General features: G+C 37.4%; 1 protein-coding gene across 1 annotated transcript in view; it reads right to left on the reverse strand.

Annotated features, from left to right (window-relative positions):
- LOC149186687 (uncharacterized) overlaps positions 1 to 17,725 on the reverse strand; it is a 105,259-nt gene extending 87,534 nt beyond the window's left edge. Inside the window, exons 1-8 of the mRNA XM_089411086.1 lie at positions 17,196 to 17,725; positions 17,005 to 17,070; positions 14,942 to 15,209; positions 14,430 to 14,501; positions 14,129 to 14,187; positions 13,869 to 14,004; positions 13,561 to 13,657; positions 13,241 to 13,307 (exon numbers count right to left, since the gene is read on the reverse strand). Coding sequence (XP_089267212.1) covers positions 13,241 to 13,307; positions 13,561 to 13,657; positions 13,869 to 14,004; positions 14,129 to 14,187; positions 14,430 to 14,501; positions 14,942 to 15,191 — 681 coding nt within the window. The 5' untranslated portion in view covers positions 15,192 to 15,209; positions 17,005 to 17,070; positions 17,196 to 17,725. The remainder of the gene's footprint in view (positions 1 to 13,240; positions 13,308 to 13,560; positions 13,658 to 13,868; positions 14,005 to 14,128; positions 14,188 to 14,429; positions 14,502 to 14,941; positions 15,210 to 17,004; positions 17,071 to 17,195) is intronic.
- Between the last annotated feature and the right edge of the window lie 894 nt (positions 17,726 to 18,619).

Raw genomic sequence — 18,619 nt, forward strand, 5'->3', positions numbered from 1 at the left:
CAAAATATGCCATCACAAGAGATTCAATAAATATTGGTAAATACACACCATATGTCCCTAAAATACACATCAAATCTTAATAAATTGTACGCCCAAAAGTTAAAACTCATCAACGAGAAATGAGGTTTTATCAATGAGGTTAATGTCTGTAAAAACAAATAAGTTCTCGTGGAGCAAAACATTAATATTCAGGTCAAATATATATATGACATTTCATGAAGAAGACAATAATGGTAAAATCTATATCACATTTCATGAAAAAGACAATAATGGTAACAATCTATATGACATTTCATGAAGAAGACAATAACGGTAAAATCTATATGACATTTCAAGAAGTGGATCCCTATCTAATATCCGTGGTATCTGAGCTCATAAAGTAAAGTATAATCTTGAAAAGAGCTCACATTATCTCAATGAGCCCACATAAGAGATCTAATAAACACAAAAACTGAGGAGACGTGCACATTTTCATCTAATGATGACGTTCTCGAGGGTACATTACTAATTTACTTCCTTCAGCTTGTTATATGTAGACTCACTAAATGAGCCTACCACAACCTTGTTTAGGTTTCTTACAGGATTCTTTCGGTTACTTTACCTAGGTTGAGTCCATGCCTATTTACTAGCTTTCATATTGAAATCTTTGACTTTGTTGAAGGTCAATGTGCTGCCATTCTCTCTATCCAGCACTAGCATCACTTACTTTTGCATGTTATTTGGATTCCTTTGGCTTTGTCGTTAGCTCACTTGCGGGCTGGTGGATGTGCATTACATGTATCCTATCCTTACATGGAATGTTGCCTGGCAGAATGTTGGAAATACACTCAATATTGAAATCCACTCTGCTCTACTAGTATCTCAGGAACAAAAACATTTTGATGGTGAAACACCAGCACATCTTCAGTTTCATGTTTGGAATTCTATTTCTTTTCATACATAAATTTTTTTAATTTTTAAATCTCAAGGATAACTAGTTTCAGATGTGGATTGCCTATGCATTGCTTCAGGACACTGCATATTGATATGCAAATGTTAATTACAACCTGCTTGGCGTTTGCCTCATCAATATAGATTCATGCCTTGGCTCTTCTCTATCTGAAAAGACTTCTTAAATTAGAAATATGCATGAACCTTACACTGCACTAGAATATAACACTCACGCCATTTCTTCTTGTTCCTGCTTACTCTTAGGACTTGAGATGGAGTAGTAACTGGCATACACCTCCATCCTAAAGGGTCCAAGCATGTCTTCAACATACTTCCTTTGCTAATCCACAATTTTGTACTCTTGGGATCTCTTCTCACCTACCCAAACTATAGTGCAATGGAGCAAGATCCTTCACATCAAACTCACTTGACAGTTCAGATTTGGTTTCCTTGACAAATGTTGGAATTATTGGTGTACTATGTATCATTGTGTACTCGTAATTATGGCTAAGGCCATATTTAGTTCATAAATTGTATATTAGGTTTGAGGTTAAGGCTTGTTACCCACCATATTGCACAAGGATACTCATGTCATCTTGATCACACGTTTCAGAGTTTTGCAGGTCGATATCATGTTCCTAGCCTTCCAAAGGTCGGGATGTTGGTGTCAGGTGTAAGTTGTTAATAACATGGGACAAGAAGTAGTTTATGTGATGGGTTTCCATAGCTTGGCCCTTCTTCATCTTGGCATATATTGGTTGATCGAACATCAAGATTTAGATGTTTATGATAATGGTGTTTCCGTTGATGATTGTGAGATGCTCCCTAGTCTTATGATGAATGTCATCATGGTTTGCCTTTGTACTCTTTTTACGAATTTGACTAGTAGTACTAAGGAGATACCACTTTTATCACCACGGTTAAAAATTGATAGCACATATGGACTCCCTATTTATGAACCCCTCACTTTATACCTTGATAAAGTGATATACATTTGTAAAAATCAAAAAGTTGCTTTATCTTAAACTTTAGCTTAATGACCCCTTTTTCATTTAGAGGTTGTTATGAATATGAATATGAAATAATACAACTAACAAATAATATAATTAATAATCATGCTTAATTATGAAAGGGCATGTCTCAAAAGACATGACTCCTTATGAAAGGACACTCCTGCCTAATATATATATAGGGCTCCTCATTGTATTCAATCGTACATTTAAACATTTATAGAAATATTATTTATCCTATGATGAATATTCTTATATTCCATATATTCTAAATATTTGAATGATAGGATGAATAATCTTATATTCCATGTATTCTAAATATTTAAATGATAACAAACTTTTCTCGTATCAGATGTAAGCTTTATTTTCCCGTGTGTAAAAAAGGGCACATATGTTCATGCAAAATATATTATTATATCAGGGGATTTATCGGGGGGGCTTTTCACACATCTAAATTTATGGCCCTTTTATTAACCCGCACATTTATAAAGAAGGAATTCAACCTCACATTCATTGGATGTATTATCATATGTTATCGTGGGGATCACCAAATTCTTAATCTATGTGATGGCTTGGTCACCAAAAAATGGTATGATGGGCTGGACGTGGTTCTTAAATCTGTCATATAACACGTTCCACAGCCACTTACATATCCCATCTAGCAAATTAAAAGGAGTGGGGCATCACACATTGACGTGTTGAAGGGGAGCACTTGCATAACGTATTTGATAAGGATCCCTAAGAATCGCAGTTAGCCATTGTCCACACTGCACAGTTTATGAAGCTGCCTTCATATTTCAGTCCGTATCCAAGGTGGGGGGTTGCTGTACAGAATCCAAATTATTTACTCAGCCGCTTTTATGGTATAGGTCAACTCTAATGTGGAATGATCCAATCCGCATCCAAGATAGAGGGTTTCTGTACAGAATCCAAATTATTAACTCAGCCGCTTTCATGGTATGGGTCCACTCTAATGTAGAATGATCCATCTTTGACCATTAGGTGGCACATAAGAGTGATTTAATCTTCAAGCAACAAATTGAGAGAACCACTCTCCTACTCATCCCATTCACATGGCACATGGAATCAATAGGACAATGATGGATCTACTTCATTGTATAGGTCAACTGAATTACATTTTCCCATGAATTAAAGAGTTGTTTTCACACAAGTCGAGCCCCAGCATAGCTGGCAGACTAACTTAATTAAGCATTACACTGGAGGTGCTATATAAAGTTGCCACATTTTGTGTCATGAATGTTGGTTCCACTTGCCTTTCCTTTTTTTACATTAGGTATCATATGGGTCGATTCCTTTTCTTAATGTATCCATCCAATAACTTAAAGTGCTCCTTAATCTTCAAGCAACAAATTGAAATAAAACCACTCTCCTACTCAGCCCATTCACATAGCACATGGAATCGATGGGGTAATGGTGGGTCTGCTTCATTTTATAGGTCAGTCGAATTACATTCACCCATGAATTAATGAGTTGTTTTCACACAAGTCAAGCATATGCATAGCTGGAAGACTGACTGAATTAAACATTATATTGGGGGGTGCTATAGAATGCCACCCCATTTGGTGTCATGAATGTTGGTTCAACTTGGCTTCCCTTTTTTTAACATTGGGTATCATAAAGTGGGCTGATTTTTTCTTAATTCATCCATCCAATATTGTATACGTAAAGGTCATCAGAACCTAGTCTACCACATTGCGAAGTTGTGCATTTCCAGCATGTTCCCGAATAAAGGCGATATTTTTTTTAATTGTAAGAGGTGGAGCAAAAGACTCTATTTCAAGAGCATCTCCTTGATTTCTAAATGTATGGTTGGATTTGGGAGACTTCTCGCCCTTTGAGCTTAATGTAATATCTTTAGATGTGCTTGGAAGTTTTGCAACTCTCTTGTGTGTTGAAATTTGATGACTAAAAAGTTTCTTACAATCCCAACCCGGTTTTAATTTCACCTTATCACTCCCATTCAGTTAAATGCCCTTTCCATAAACATACATTCAATATATAGGATTCTGAAAATGAAATTTTCAAAGTAAAACACATGTGACTGTCAACATATGCTGAAAATAAATATGGACATAAAGAAACCAGCAACACACATAAAAATACACACAGATTTTTGGTCAACTTAGACCCAGGCAAAACCCCTTCAATCTTCTCCGAGAAAAACCTATTAGAGAGCTCTACAAATTTATTTATCTTTCAAGTTCAAGAAAAATACATTTGCAGACAAAACAAAACAGCAAAATACAATTTATCTCTTCAGCCCAAAACTCCTTGAAAACCGTGTCCACTTTGCCTTGATTTCCATGCCCACTTGAAGTTGAAAATATGTATTGTACAGATATGGACTGTACTGTACGGATTTCGTGCGGCCTGTATGGATTTCCATACCGTTGTACGGACTGTACGGATTTTTCAAAAAAAAATCAAAAACTTCTCTCTAACGGTGTGGCACTCACAGCATTAAATGTTGTTTGTATTGTACCTTCTGTTGTCTTCTATGCTTTGATTTCCATGTCCAGCTTTGCCCAGAAATCACTCATTCAGCTTGCTGCAACAAATTTCCCCTTCAGAACTTTTCTCCAACTCTCAACCTCTTTACTCCAATCTACTCATGAAGAATGAACGTAGTCTCTCTTTTCTTTTCCCCCTTTTGTTTCCCTAAATGACTTTTGGGCAAGCCTAAAATCTAATAAGTCAGATTCATTTAGATCAAGGGATGAGAATAAATGTGCATTTAATTCTCACTTTCTATTTTTTAACTCACCCATTAAATAAAGTACCCACATTGTACTTTGTCTAAAGTCACTTTTCACTTTATAATTTAACATTGACTTTACCACTTATAAAGTCACTTTCACTTTATAAAGTCACACTTAGGAAAAGAATTATTTTGGACACTTTTCCCTAGGTAGAGACTAACCCATGGGAAACCACTTGTCCAAGGTACATTAAAAATCAACATTGTACGTGAGTAAATTATGTATATCTTTATTGCTATTTCTTTTAATTGTTAAAATATTTAGATATATGCTCAAGTGAGAACTCGGTATACTCTTATTTTCAGTTTATGTTGTCATTGGAGTAGTGCTCATGCTTGCATCTATTTATCTAGTTTTGGATGCACACACATTGACATTGTTCCTAATAGTTGTAATCCCCTAGATCATAGATGGCATCTACTCTAGCACCTTCACCTGACTATATTTCTGCAATGTACGGAAGCAAAGAGAAGAGCACTTTAAGGCTTGTACATTTCAGCTATTGTGCATCTTTACCATCTTTAAAACAACCTCCCATTTGATCTTTGTTATGACCCTATTCACCCAATGGACTGGGCATTAATCTCCAATCCTAGCATCCACTTTTAATTTTATTGGACATAATCTTTCAGGATTTTTGTCCAGTAAATATAATTGTAAATAAACAAAATTGACTAATGTGAAGATAAAGAGACCCTTGGAAAATGAAATAAAGGGTCACTCCATTGTATAAAGCTAATTGCACATTAATGGAAATCATCAATTCTGCAGTTACCCATCCTGGTCTGACATGCTATCAAAGCCAAGTTTTGGCACCTCTATCCCACTTAGTGTAACTCCGTCCACTCATTGTTTGGCCTATCCCTTTGTGGATTCTCTACCTTTGCAGAAATGCCTATGCAAGTCTATCTCTCTTTATTCCCTTACAGTCTTGTCTCTTGTACTATGGTAGTACTGTAGTAGTGCATTTGTTAGTCAGTTTTGAGCTATCTTGTTGTCAAAAGTCTTCCTTATCTCCTACTACACTGGACATAACGTATTCCCTGGTATCATTCCTTAGTGGTAACGTATTCCCTAGTGAAGTATTCTTTGGTCTTGTTCATTTCTAGCACTGTTGCACTTGAAGGCCTCACCCAAGATCCTGAATTTGCTCTGCCATACAATAGCATACTCAAAAGAATGACAACGATACATGCTCCCATCGTTTGGAAGCTCGAAGATCTTGGTCAACTCGCAAGGGTTGTTGTTATCGAAGCATGAAGCTATCATTGTGTTACTGTTGTTGACTTTAAGAAAAATTCTGTTAAGGCTTAGATTCAAGCCTGGAAGTGACTTTAAGAGTGGAGAGTGTAGGTTAATTTGTTTATTAATATTATCCACCCCCCATCAACCTAGACCACGCCTTAGTGCTCAAATTTTTTTTGGAAGGCTCATGAAGTTGAGAGTTTGATCACTCTTGTCTCTATGCACAAGCAATGGCTCAATGGTTATTCACATCTCATTTAGGGTTTTCAAATCCGGCTTTGTCCATGTCCAGTGACAGAATCTACATATCATCTGATGAGACTATCTCTGCAGCCCCTTAAACTAAAACGAGTTTAGAAGAGGAGGCACTGATACTAGCCAAGAACCATTACCATTTGTATGAAAGGTATCAAGGGTATGAATTTCTTTTTTTGTATCTTTTCATTTAGCTCATGATAGTATCTTTTCCTTTGGTCAGTAAGAGGGTCAGTCCATCTTTTTGACATAGATTTTTCTAAATTTTGGTTAGGCTTTCCTTTTGGAAGGTTTTTCATGCCCTTGCTATCAAAAGATTTGACAACAAAAAATGTAGTAGAATCTCGAGCTGTGATCTTCTATTGCTTGATCAAACCTTGTGGATTTGGGACTTCATTGAGATCTACTTGAACTTTATACCATGAATGAATTTTTGAATTCTTGTAATTTACATTGAAAACAAAGAACAAAAGGGGCTTCAAGTTGAAGCTTTAAAATATTTCCAGCAGAGAGCTTTGTTAAAAATGAATGGACTCATTTCCATAGTTGGCATAGTGTTGACTAGCAAGGAGAAATACCGAGAATGGTCCAGAAAGATCAAGCAAACCCTCATTTTTAATGACTTGTGGAAAGGCATCTGTGAAGGAAAAGGGGACAATACACCTAACAAGCCCACATCAAATAAGAAACTAGCCATTTGGTAGAACAAGGACAACAAAGCCTATGCCCTAATTGTTTCTTCTATAAGGTTTACTATTGTGGTACCTCTGCTTACAACTGAAAGAATATTGTGGAAATTGTTAGGGCTAATTATACTAGTGGAACATTGGATGTTCAGCCCTAACCGACTGTGGTTGTTGACCTGTATTTGTGGTTTTGACTTGTCATGAAACACGGGATTCTCTGAGTTTAATGCAACTCTGATTATCACAGTGAATAATAGTCGGTCTCAACTCCTGATTAAATAAGCCATACAACAACTTGCGAAGCCAAATGGCCTCACAACTAGCCTGGCTGGAAGCCATAGACTCAGCCTCAGAAGAGCTCAAAAAAATGACTTTTGCTTTCGACTGAACCACAACACAACTGTCGAACCCAATCCAAAGCAACACCCTGAAGTGCTTTTCCTATCAGAAGCACACCCTGCCCAATCTGAATTTGTGTAACCTACCAACCTCACTCCATCTCCCCACCTATAATCCAGACCATAATCAACAGTCCCCTGCACATAGTGAAGAATGTGCTTTGCAGCTACCCAGTGCACCCTTCAGGTCTCAACCATAAACTGGATAAGTGTGTTCACTGCAAAGCATATATCTGGTCTAGTGTTGACCAGATACATCAAGTTCCCAATAAGCTGCCTATACAATTTGGGATCCATCAAACTAGAATCTGAAGCATGAAACTTCTTCCAGTTGGTGATCATAGGTGTAGAAATAGGTCTACAGTCTGCCATGTGAAATCTGCTCAACACATCCACAACATACTGCCCCTGCCCCAGAAAGATATGCCCCTCCTCCTGCCACACCTCAAGCCCCAAAAAGTAATGCATCAGCCCAATGTCCTTCATCTCAAACTCCATAGCAAGATCCTCCTTGCAACCACTAATCAGTCTCTTTGCCCTAGTAATGAACAAGTCATCAACATATAGCACAAGAATGAGCGGATCATCCCCTATAACAATGTAGTATAGGTTCGGATCTGCATCACTCTTCGTGAAACCCATCTACTGCAAGTATCAATCCTCGAATACCAAGCTCTCGGAGCTTGCTTAAGTCCGTAGAGTGCTCGCCTCAACTAGCATACATGGGTCTCCCCGCCCAAGTACCTCAAAGCCTTGTGGCTGCTCAACATACACCTCCTCCTCTATAACTCCGTTCAGAAATGCGGTCTTCACATCCATTTGATGGATCTGCCAACCCATTTCTACAGCAATAAAAATAAGGGACTGGATAGAAGTGTACCAAGCTACGAGAGCGAAGGTCTCATCATAGTTAACTCACTCTATCTGTGAGAACCCTCTAGCCACAAACCTCGCCTTGAACTACTCAATGCTGCCATCCGCAGCATGCTTGATCTTATGGAGAGGTCTGCAAGTCTGCTAGGATTGAAGTGAGCTTCTATGATCCACCTACTGAGACTTGTCTCCATGGTTTTAGTTTCAAGCAGAAATGTGAAAGCCACAGGATCCAAGGGCGAGACAGTGACAGTGATTTCATCCATAACAGAGGTCACAAGGATGCAATTTGTAGTCACAGGATTGCAGGAATATTACTACAAATGCGAGAATTCTCCAGGATCGAATGTAGTATTCTTTCATAGGTCTCAAATCGCTACAGGAATATACTTCAGGTAAGAGAAATAATAGATCCAAAACTAATATGCACAGGTCCTGTAGTAATTCCACAGATCCACATCCTCATAATTTGGAAGTGTTGCAGACAATCCCTCCAATCAAATAATTTCCTGAGCATTCTCGATTTGCCTGCTAAATCAGCCTTGGACAGGCAGATCTCACCAACAGAAAATAAATTGCAGCATCACGTGATATCTGGATCTATATAAAAATATATATATATATTTCACCCCATTCTCATAACAGTGACATAGTAACTACCTCTGGCCAATGAAGGAGGGGGGGTGTGTGTTACAATATGGTACCATGTCAGATGTGAGAGAAAGTCCTTCAAGCTTAAGCTGTGAAATGTATGCTTGAAGCAAAACATTGATCTTTGCACTGGGCTCTTCCAAACTCTCCTTAAACCAGAATTGGTACTCAATCTAACGGCTTTGCAAGTTCCATCTTTTCTTCTTCTCTTACTGATACATACTTAAACTCTTCACTTAAAGAAAATAATCGGCATAGCTCAATGTCACCCATTGTCAGCTTCAGATGTTCATTATAAGTAGCCATTGTACCATTAGCTATGCGTCCTAGATTAGTAACTTGAAAGTATCCACTCTTTCAATCATATTCCACCAGATTGGTTTTGTCCAAGATTGTTGCAGAAAGAATCAAGTCTTCTATCCTCTCTTCCACAGTATTGTCATTCTCTTTTACTCTAGCTTGGGCTTGTCCTCACCTGTGCTCTGAAACCATGTTAAATTTTGGAGATAACATGTTCTTTGCTTAGATCAAATACTTCATTAGATTATAAGCCCATTAGCAATTCTAATTCCATTAGTAATCACAGTATCTGAAGAAAGAACATTGAACATAAGTGCAGAAGACAAGCCAAGACAAGAGAACACAGGAATTGGCTCAAGCCAGGGAAAAACCCCAGATGGGGAAAACCCTTTATCAATTCTTCTTATTATTAATATCAAAAATTTAGCAGAGAGAGAGAGAGAGAGTACAATAACATTGACTTTCCATTTGACGATCTAATAACAATGTCCTTAGACAGGAAGATGGTCCAATCAATCTTCAGTTCTGACAAAACATGCTTCAGGAGCTGCTGCAATACTGATCACTGGTTAGGGTTTACTGTTAACCTGCTACGCCTTCTTTCCTCCTCTTTCAGACTTCCACAATCACTGTGATTGGGCCTCTAATCCTCTCTGCTCTTCTTCGCTGTCAATATAGGTTGGTGATTACCCTTTTGGCTAGATATCCGCCTTCCTGAGCAAGAGATATAGGCCTGCGGCCTATTATGTAGCACTGAAATACCTCTCGGCCTTGTGGTTCTAAGAAAAACAAGCCTGTGGCCTACCTGTGACACCATAGAAAGAAAGCGGCCTACTGAAGGAGAGATTCATACCCAGAAGTCACCCCAAAACATCATTCAAAATAGCCCTAAAGCCTGCGTCTAGCTGTCTTCTTTTAACTTGGACCTGAGGGAAACAAATTTACCAAGGAACAAACCCAAACAACTTGTCCTCCTGCTTCTCCAAGCTGCAGCTCCCTCAGAAGTATCACACAAGAGATTCTTGGATGTGTGAAATGAGGATTGAGGATGCTCATATATATACAATTATACATGGCATTTCGTCCTTGTGGAGGTGAGGTCGGCCTTGACACTTGTGGAGGCAAATTCAAATTTCAAATTTTCCCACCTTGATAAGGTCATGCCTTATAAAATTCCTTTTGAATAAATAAATATTTTTCCTCATCCAAATTTGGTGATCTTTAGGTCAATTTTGGTCCCAAGGTGGAATTTGGCCCTAGTTGCCAATTTTAACAGAAGGTAACTGACTGAGGTTACATATGATTAGGACGAGGACATATATGCTATAGTATGTCTGGTCAGAGTGAAATCATGATATGCAGCATGTCATGGATCAGCTACACAAGGATGCATTAAGTATAAGACTGGAATGTGGATTGCTTTGGATTGGAAATAATTGTCTTGACAGTTATCTCCCTAACTCTTATATGTGATGAAATACAGGATGACATGACAATAACTACCTTGACTTGATTACATGGGCTGTTAGTAGTATGACCGTACATGACAGTGACTCTTTCAGAACCATGATGGCTGTTGGACAGTGATTCTACATCAGCATATTGACAATGACCTTCATTGGGCTTGCATTGCAAGCATGTGTTGTTGGCCCTAGGTGGTGTGATGTATCACATCTCATTGTATCTCTTTCTGCTGAACTCTCGATATTAATCAAATAATGAGAAGAATTGAGTTTGGGTTTTCCCCCTTGTGGGGTTCTGCCCTGGTCTCTGACCTAAATTCTGGTGTTCTTATTGTCTCCGCTTTTCTTCTATTTGGTCCTTACTGTTACACTGCATTACTGTTATGTATATTGTTGATCATAATGGAATGATATGGATAATGAAAAATTTAAATGTCTGCATGCAACTCATCTTCAGCTAAATGTAGTTTTAAGCACTAAAATTAACAAATACCCAAGGGGTTTTGACCCCAAGACCTCCAAAAGATATTTTCCAGCTTTGTTGATATTCAATGTTACAGCAGGTCCAAGGCTTAAAGGTGGCCTAACTTGACTATATTTTAGTCTTTTAACCTCTCCACCCTTCGATCTAAGACTTAGAATTGTTCCGGCATTTTTGGGTGGCTTATCAAAGGATTTGCTTGTTGATTTTTGCATTTTCTACAAAAAATTACAAACCTATTAAAACCAGGACAGTAAGGCTGCTATAATTCACCCTTGTATAAAGGGCTTTTGCGTCATTCAATTTTTTAAAAACCCACAATACAAAAGAGGTGCTCTGGAAAGGTCCCTGGTTTTGGGGTTAAAATGGATTATTCATGCAGCCTTGCAACTGAACATTTGATCCCTTCTCAGAGGCCTTGTCCTCCTTTCAAATTTGGGTAATGAATCAGAATCTTCCTTGGTATTTTTAGAATATGGATTCCCTCCAGGAAATTAGAGGCTGCCTCAGGAGTCAGAATATCTACCTTGATCCCCCCAAAGTACACTTCCAACCACTTATCCACTTTTGCAAGAATTTATGTGAAGGTGGTTTTGGGCCTTGGTCTCCAAGAATAAATCCTTTTAGAAGTTGATGGAGTAATCTAGACCCAGAAGCCAAATTATGAACAAATTTATTTCAGGTGCAAATCTTGTTTTGACACTGGTGCCCTAGCCACATCTTTCCCTAAGCAGGTTTTTTGAGGCCACCCTTTCAGGGCACTGATTAAAAGGAATAAGAAATGCAAGCTCACTTCATGGAATGGTGCAAAACTACACCATCATATGGTTGGTTGAATGTCCTTAGACAATGAGAACGGGATGGTGCACGAAGTTCCCCCACACAGGTATCATCCTGGGCAGACCAAAGCAGTTCAACTCTACCAGCATAAGAGCACCAGACTCACTCAAACATCAATAAAATTCTTGATGGGGAGACCCTGCCACAAGGGAAATGCGTTGAAGTGAAGAATGGAAAAGAAAAGGCCCTCCAGTTTTAGAATATTTTTACCATTTGGAATCCGACATCTTCCTTTGATTTGGCAGCACAAATTTCTTTATCAGAAGGACAATCATTAGAAGAAACCATGAAGGACAACTTTCAGCAATCAGATGACTCTCAGATTTCAACAGTGTTCCAAGGGGACGCGCCCCCAGGGTGAGGTGCATACACCCCACACTTCCCATGTCTCCCTTGATGTCTACCTGTCTCCCCTAAATTTACCTAGAATTTGAGGGTACTCCCACACCTTCCCTGTGCGTGTCTCCCCACACCTGCGTCACCCCATCCCGAAGTCTTGATGGAACATTAGATTTCAAAAGTGTTGAGATCAAGCAAGTCATATTATGTCTGTATACAGGCACACTTGGTAATGTCTTGTTTCTTTCACCCATCATTGACATTGGATAGTTGGGATGTTGTTCTTGTAAATCTATGGAAATCTTTTCTAAGTGCTGGTTTGCAACAATTTGAAAATACCAGTCATTTTCCAAAATGTGTACAATACAGCCAGGATGTTTGTAACCCCTACAAGAAATTCAAGCTCCCAACTTTGTAGAAATATATTTAGTCATTTAGCAGTCAATAACTTAAATCTGAATTTGTTTTTGTTCTGAAAAGTGAAAGAGTTGAAGATTAGATAAGTATGATCTGATATGTGATCCAATGGTCTGGTTTCATTTAAGAATCTACAGTATGATTATGACCTAGAATACTACACATGAATAATTACCTCAAGGAATGAAAGATATGTTTTAATCTTGAAGACAACCAAACAATGTTACAAGACAAATCAATCTAATAGAAACTGGTGGATCAGAGATGCACCTCATCATAACACCCCCTCCTTAAAAGTTGGAATTACAATATTGGCACATTGGAACTTGGATACTCAACTATCTGAAAATGCTCACTACTGAAGTGGGATGGTTTAAGAACCTTACATCTGGTATATCAACGTATCATACTGAGATGAAAAGTTAAAACCCCACTAGTGTAAGTTCACTGTTGTACATAGGTTCACTGACAATGACTGGCATCTCATATACACTGATGACCAGGTTGCATTTGGTGACCACATAAAACGAACTTAAATTTCGAGCTGTGAACATGGAAAATCTGTAAAATACCTGGCCTAATGCTTGGACTGAAAGAGCTTGCAATACGCCTTCCTTCAGGTCTGCTGGCAGCTTCCTCCTTTGAGGAAAAGATATATCAGATATATTGAAAGAGAAAATGTGTCAGAACCCCGTAAAACAGGCATATTTCACGTACAAAAACACAAACAAGCACATTGTAATCAAAACATATTTGTTCTTTGTGGAAACAGCTAACATGGTTCACTTATAAGAAGAAATCAATACAATCTTAATAAGTCAACATGATTATGAAACTGCTAACAGATTCAAGAAACAGAGGATATGAGACATTGAACAAGCAAATGGCATACTTGACTTCCTCTCGCATTTGAGGCAAGACAGATCGAACTGCACAGTCTAAATATCCCGCTGCCTTAAGAAATATGTTGATTGCTGCTTTCTTGTTCTCTTGTAGTTGGAATAAACAAATTCCAGATCAGAAATGCTAATCAAAACAGCAAATATTGAAGAAATTAAACAGCTAAAGGGAATTAAAATGCATGAATAAATACAGACAAGCACAAAGTTGCCTGGTAAAGCAAAATCATTCTACATGAAAAGAAATATATGAGGTACTGAAAAAATCATTTTAGTTACAGTTGAGATGTGGCAAACCAACCTTCTGTCACCTTTGGCTGGTATCCATCAACAGAAGATTTTGGGATCAGCAAAGAATTTGCTTGTGATAAAGACAGCATAGACATCATGTGTAGAACAGATAACACCTCATACCAAGCACTTGATATTGCTGTTTCCTGAAAAGAAAAATATCCATGAACTGTGATTTTCAATGAAAACTATCTCAATCCTCAATAAACAAGACCAAACACCTGAAACATCAATGCTACTGGAAGTAACATTCTTCCATGGAACAAGCACCTGTTCATCATCCTCCTGATTGATCCAAACAAATTCCACTAAATCTTGTAGTTGACTTCCTGCATAAAAAATAAAGCAATAGAATACTAATCAAGTTCTGCCCAGTTTTCAAATAGATCTTCATTCTCACAATGCCAATGTCTTCCATAATCTCTAATCCTATGCACAAAGGCCTACATTTTTTTATTTAATCAATTCCTCCTCCAATCTAAATATCGTCCATGCTGAGTATTGGTCATGAAATCATTCACTCACAATTACATTGTCAATATCTAGAAAAATAAGGTCCTGTTAAAATTACCTTTTGTTAATCCCAGCAAAACAGGTAGATAATCATCAAGGGCCTGCAACAGGTCAGCCAGTGTCGAACCACCTGAAAAAAATATTGAAGAGTTTCGAGGATTAATCTACCATAATATAACTAAGCTGTAGATTCCCATCGGAGCAAACTTGTCCGCACCAGAGTACTACAAAATTTATTGTCTCTCAGAGCACAGTAATTTTCTTAGAATAATACATGCACACAGATTGCAGCCTTTTATGTCTCTGAACCATGCATGCTGTATCATTTATAAAACTCCTTACATAAACTGTTTCCATAAATTGTAACTGAAGTAACTGATATGTATGCCACTTTATTGGTCTTTTCATTATTTCTTTGATGAACACTATATCCTGCATTCTATCATTCAAAATAACCTAATGTTACATGAACAATAATTGTGTTTTGCAAAAGTTTGTACATCTTTGCACTGAGATGCTTTGACAATATAAAATAAGTTTCTCAGTAATAAAATCATGAAGAAATGTTACCATGTTGCGTTGCTGTCTTTCTTTTATTTCTTGTAGCAGGACCCTCCGCTGCTGCCATGGCAACTATTCGTGTCCGAAGTGCTGAAAGGTGCTCAACCATTTTTGCTGAGAGGTAACCTTGAAGTGATTTGCCAAAGTCAATACTTTTAGGAATGCGCAGACCTGGTACAAAAACAAACATTTCTCCACCTTGCCCCGGTTTCTTCTTTGTGCCCCCTTCATCTGTTGATGTAGATATTATACATCCCATGCTTTCTGAAGACCACTTCTGCAAATACAAACACAGTGAATAATAGGAAAGCTGCGGCACATTGATAAGAAAAAAAATCTATAATATTTTTCTCTAGAATCAAATGTAAGGAAGACAATATCAAGGATTGGAAATTAAACTTTTTTCTTGTTGGAATAGGGCAAATGTTGTCATTTTAACATTCACAATATGTTGTGCACTAAGACTTGCAATTTGCAAGGATCAGAAATTCTTAATGTAAACCTAGGCCTCAAAGATTTGGCCATCATGACCTTGCTTAACGTATTATGCGGTGGGACTTGAATCAAAGTGCACCAGATCAAAGCAAGGGAAAATAGTTTTGAGGTTAGCCTGCAAAAGTCCGCTATGGTACAGTTATCTGTGACTGTTACTTTGCTGCTGCGTATAGAAAAATAAAATCGATCTAAAGATCCAAATTTAGGCTATGCATTTATAGGAAAAGTTACAGCCTCGTAGTTTTGAAGGAATGAATGAGATTACAGGCCAACCAAATATAGGCCAATTAGAAACTACCCCTCACCAATTTTACAATTACTATAATCAAAACCTTTCGCACATTATAATTGATCAAGTTCCAAGCTCATTACATAAATTCTGCTCAGAAGACCTCTCTGGATTTTGTTTTTCTCGGAAAATATTTCAGGTGATATACAACTCATAGGCATTCACCTTTAACTGTGCAGTATGGTACTATAATATAGGCAAGCAAAAAGATTTTCCAGAGTGAATTCCAGCAAGTGTTATCAACTTATCACTCTAACCAGGTTGGCAGAGTAATGTACCGGACTAAAAATTATGTATGCCACACCAAAATTGAAGAGGACAGTACCTTCTTGAAAGTTATCTAAAAGAGGAAAAGGCAATTGCAACCTTATAAACTTTTGCTAGGTGATTGTCTCCTTAAGATCACTTTGATTTTTTCCTTGCGACTGCAAGCCTGGAAGTATTTCTGGCAATCCAGCCGGAAGAACCAAAATAGAAGATAAAATGACTTTTCGTTAGATCCTTATTGAATGAATGAATATATGGACTTTCTCCTGGATCTTGACTGGTGAATGCTACAAGAAACTTTTCTGTCAGAGTAAATGAATGTATGGGTTGTTCTGTTAGATCCAATGTTGAATGTATGTGTATTCTGCTCGGATCTGAACTAAAAAATTGAATTTCAAGTCTCCTCGGGCTAAATCAAGCTTCTGTGACCAAAATCCATCCAACCCAAAGCACACAATAGTCAGCAGCAGTCCTGAATTTTTCTAACCAAAAACTCTTTTGGGTTTCCGAAACATCTATATTGAGCAGAAACTACTCAGATAAAAAAGCCCATAACATAAAAATTACAGAAAGCCCAAAAGCCTTCTCAGTCAGAGGGCTTGGCAACAAATTTTCAAATCATGTAAGCCTGGCAAATGGACAGATGCAAATCCTCCACACTCCTATCTAGGCTATATCCATATTTATGTTAACAACCATTGAATATCATTGAGAAAGTGGATGCCCATTAAACAAACCCACATACAGCCGGAATAGGCGCTAACCGCGTAGTGGGCATTGGCCACTGCCTTTTTCGATGCTTTTTCTGGAAGAAAATAAACCAATAAAGAGCTCCAGAGCACACCTTCGTTCCGTCCAGGAATCATCCAACTCTCAGATAATAAAAAAACAATAAATATATATAAAGGAGTCAAGCCTCTTTTCAAGACTTTCAATGGGTTTCAGGTTCACTTTACTATGATTTCCATCCCTTCACGAGCTCCCTATTGCTTAAAATTAAAGCAGAAGCAAGTTGGCTCACCAGAAGTTGACAAGCAATGTGTAGACAATTCCAGCAACCGGCATTCACGAGCACGATCTCTGCTTTCTAATTTTGACCAGTTCACAAATAAACAAATCCTCAATATCACAACAAAAGTACAGAAAAACAGACGCTACTTGCCCAGTAAACAATTCCAATAACATTCAATGGAAACAACGGCACCCACATACCAATTGCAATTCCAGATAATTCAATCCAATTCAGCCCTTCATCCTGTCTCTACAAATCTGGGACCAAATCGGAGCTCTTGCATAAAAGGGGAAAATAAACGTAAAAGCAGCTAACAGTTCTTTTGCTTAGAGACGAAATATAAGCTTTATGCTGTAATTAGGACTTGGTACATCCAGTTAGATACAAGTGGATACAAATTTATACATTCATCCTCTCATTCGCACAATCTAGTGATTCTAAATCGCAGAAAAAAAGAAAAAACGGGAAACGTGAATCGGTTCCGACCAGATGTCAGGAACGTTTGTTAAACAACTGTAACATTGTATTAAAGCAAAATTCTCTTGCAGGATGGGGAAAAGCCGGGACCGTTAGTATCCCGTCTAAGGGACTGACACCAACTGCCTTTAACAAGGGCTGCTCACGCCCACTTACTTTGTTTTGTAAGGTTCAGAGATCAGGAGAGGGGTTGGATTGACGAATTAGTTGAATTTTGGACAAATGCTGAAGAAGAGTAGGAGAGTCAAATGCCTTTCCGTTATATATTTAATGTATATATTTAATGTGTATACGTCGGCAAAATGTCAGGGAATATTCGAGGGATGGGTAGTCTCAATTTTGATGGACTCGCCGGCCAGGGTCCTATCACTGGGACAATACCAGGTACCTAATAAGTTAGAGAATTAGAGAACTGTAGCGGTGTCATGTTTAATTAAGTTAGAAAATTGTAAAGGTTGAAGTTGGAAAGTTAGATGCAATTTGATAGGATGGGATAAATGGTCATTGGGTTGCTGCTGTATTTTTCAGAGAAATTTTATTTAAATTCGGTTGGAAAATTCCCATCTGTATGATTGTTTAATTTCATAATTTCAGTGTAAATTCCGATTATGTAAATTATCCTGTTCATGGATATATATTTTAATTTTGCACTTTTGAGATATGGGATATGCATGGATACAGATTTTAGTTTTACCTTTTTGAAATATGACATATACATCTAGTTTTGTATTTTTGAAATATGATACAGTGATGCAAATATTTAAAAGTAAAAGTAAATAAAAAAATAATAGATAAATTATTTTTATTTTTATAAAATTATATAATTAATTATAATGATTTTGAAAATGATGTAAATTTCAAGTCTATCTTGTATTATTTAATATATTTATATTTCATTAAGTTTGATTTTATATTTAAAAAATTAATGTTAAGGTCATGTTCAAATTAGATATCAAATTGATGTATTTGTATTATTTATTGTATTTATATTTCATTAAGTTTGATTTTTGTATTAGAAAATTAATTTTAAGGTCATGTTCAAATTAGATATCAAATTGATGTATGAGACTCTTTGCTTGTGGAATAAGGGACTTCACATAGTCATTTGATTTTTTAAGTTTATAAAGATGTGCATACTTATCCATTA

This window comes from Pinus tabuliformis, chromosome 3_1 (genome assembly GCF_031772625.1).
Source record: "Pinus tabuliformis cultivar Carrire ecotype Pingquan chromosome 3_1, CPIR1, whole genome shotgun sequence".
In the NCBI taxonomy this organism is placed as follows: Eukaryota; Viridiplantae; Streptophyta; class Pinopsida; order Pinales; family Pinaceae; genus Pinus; species Pinus tabuliformis.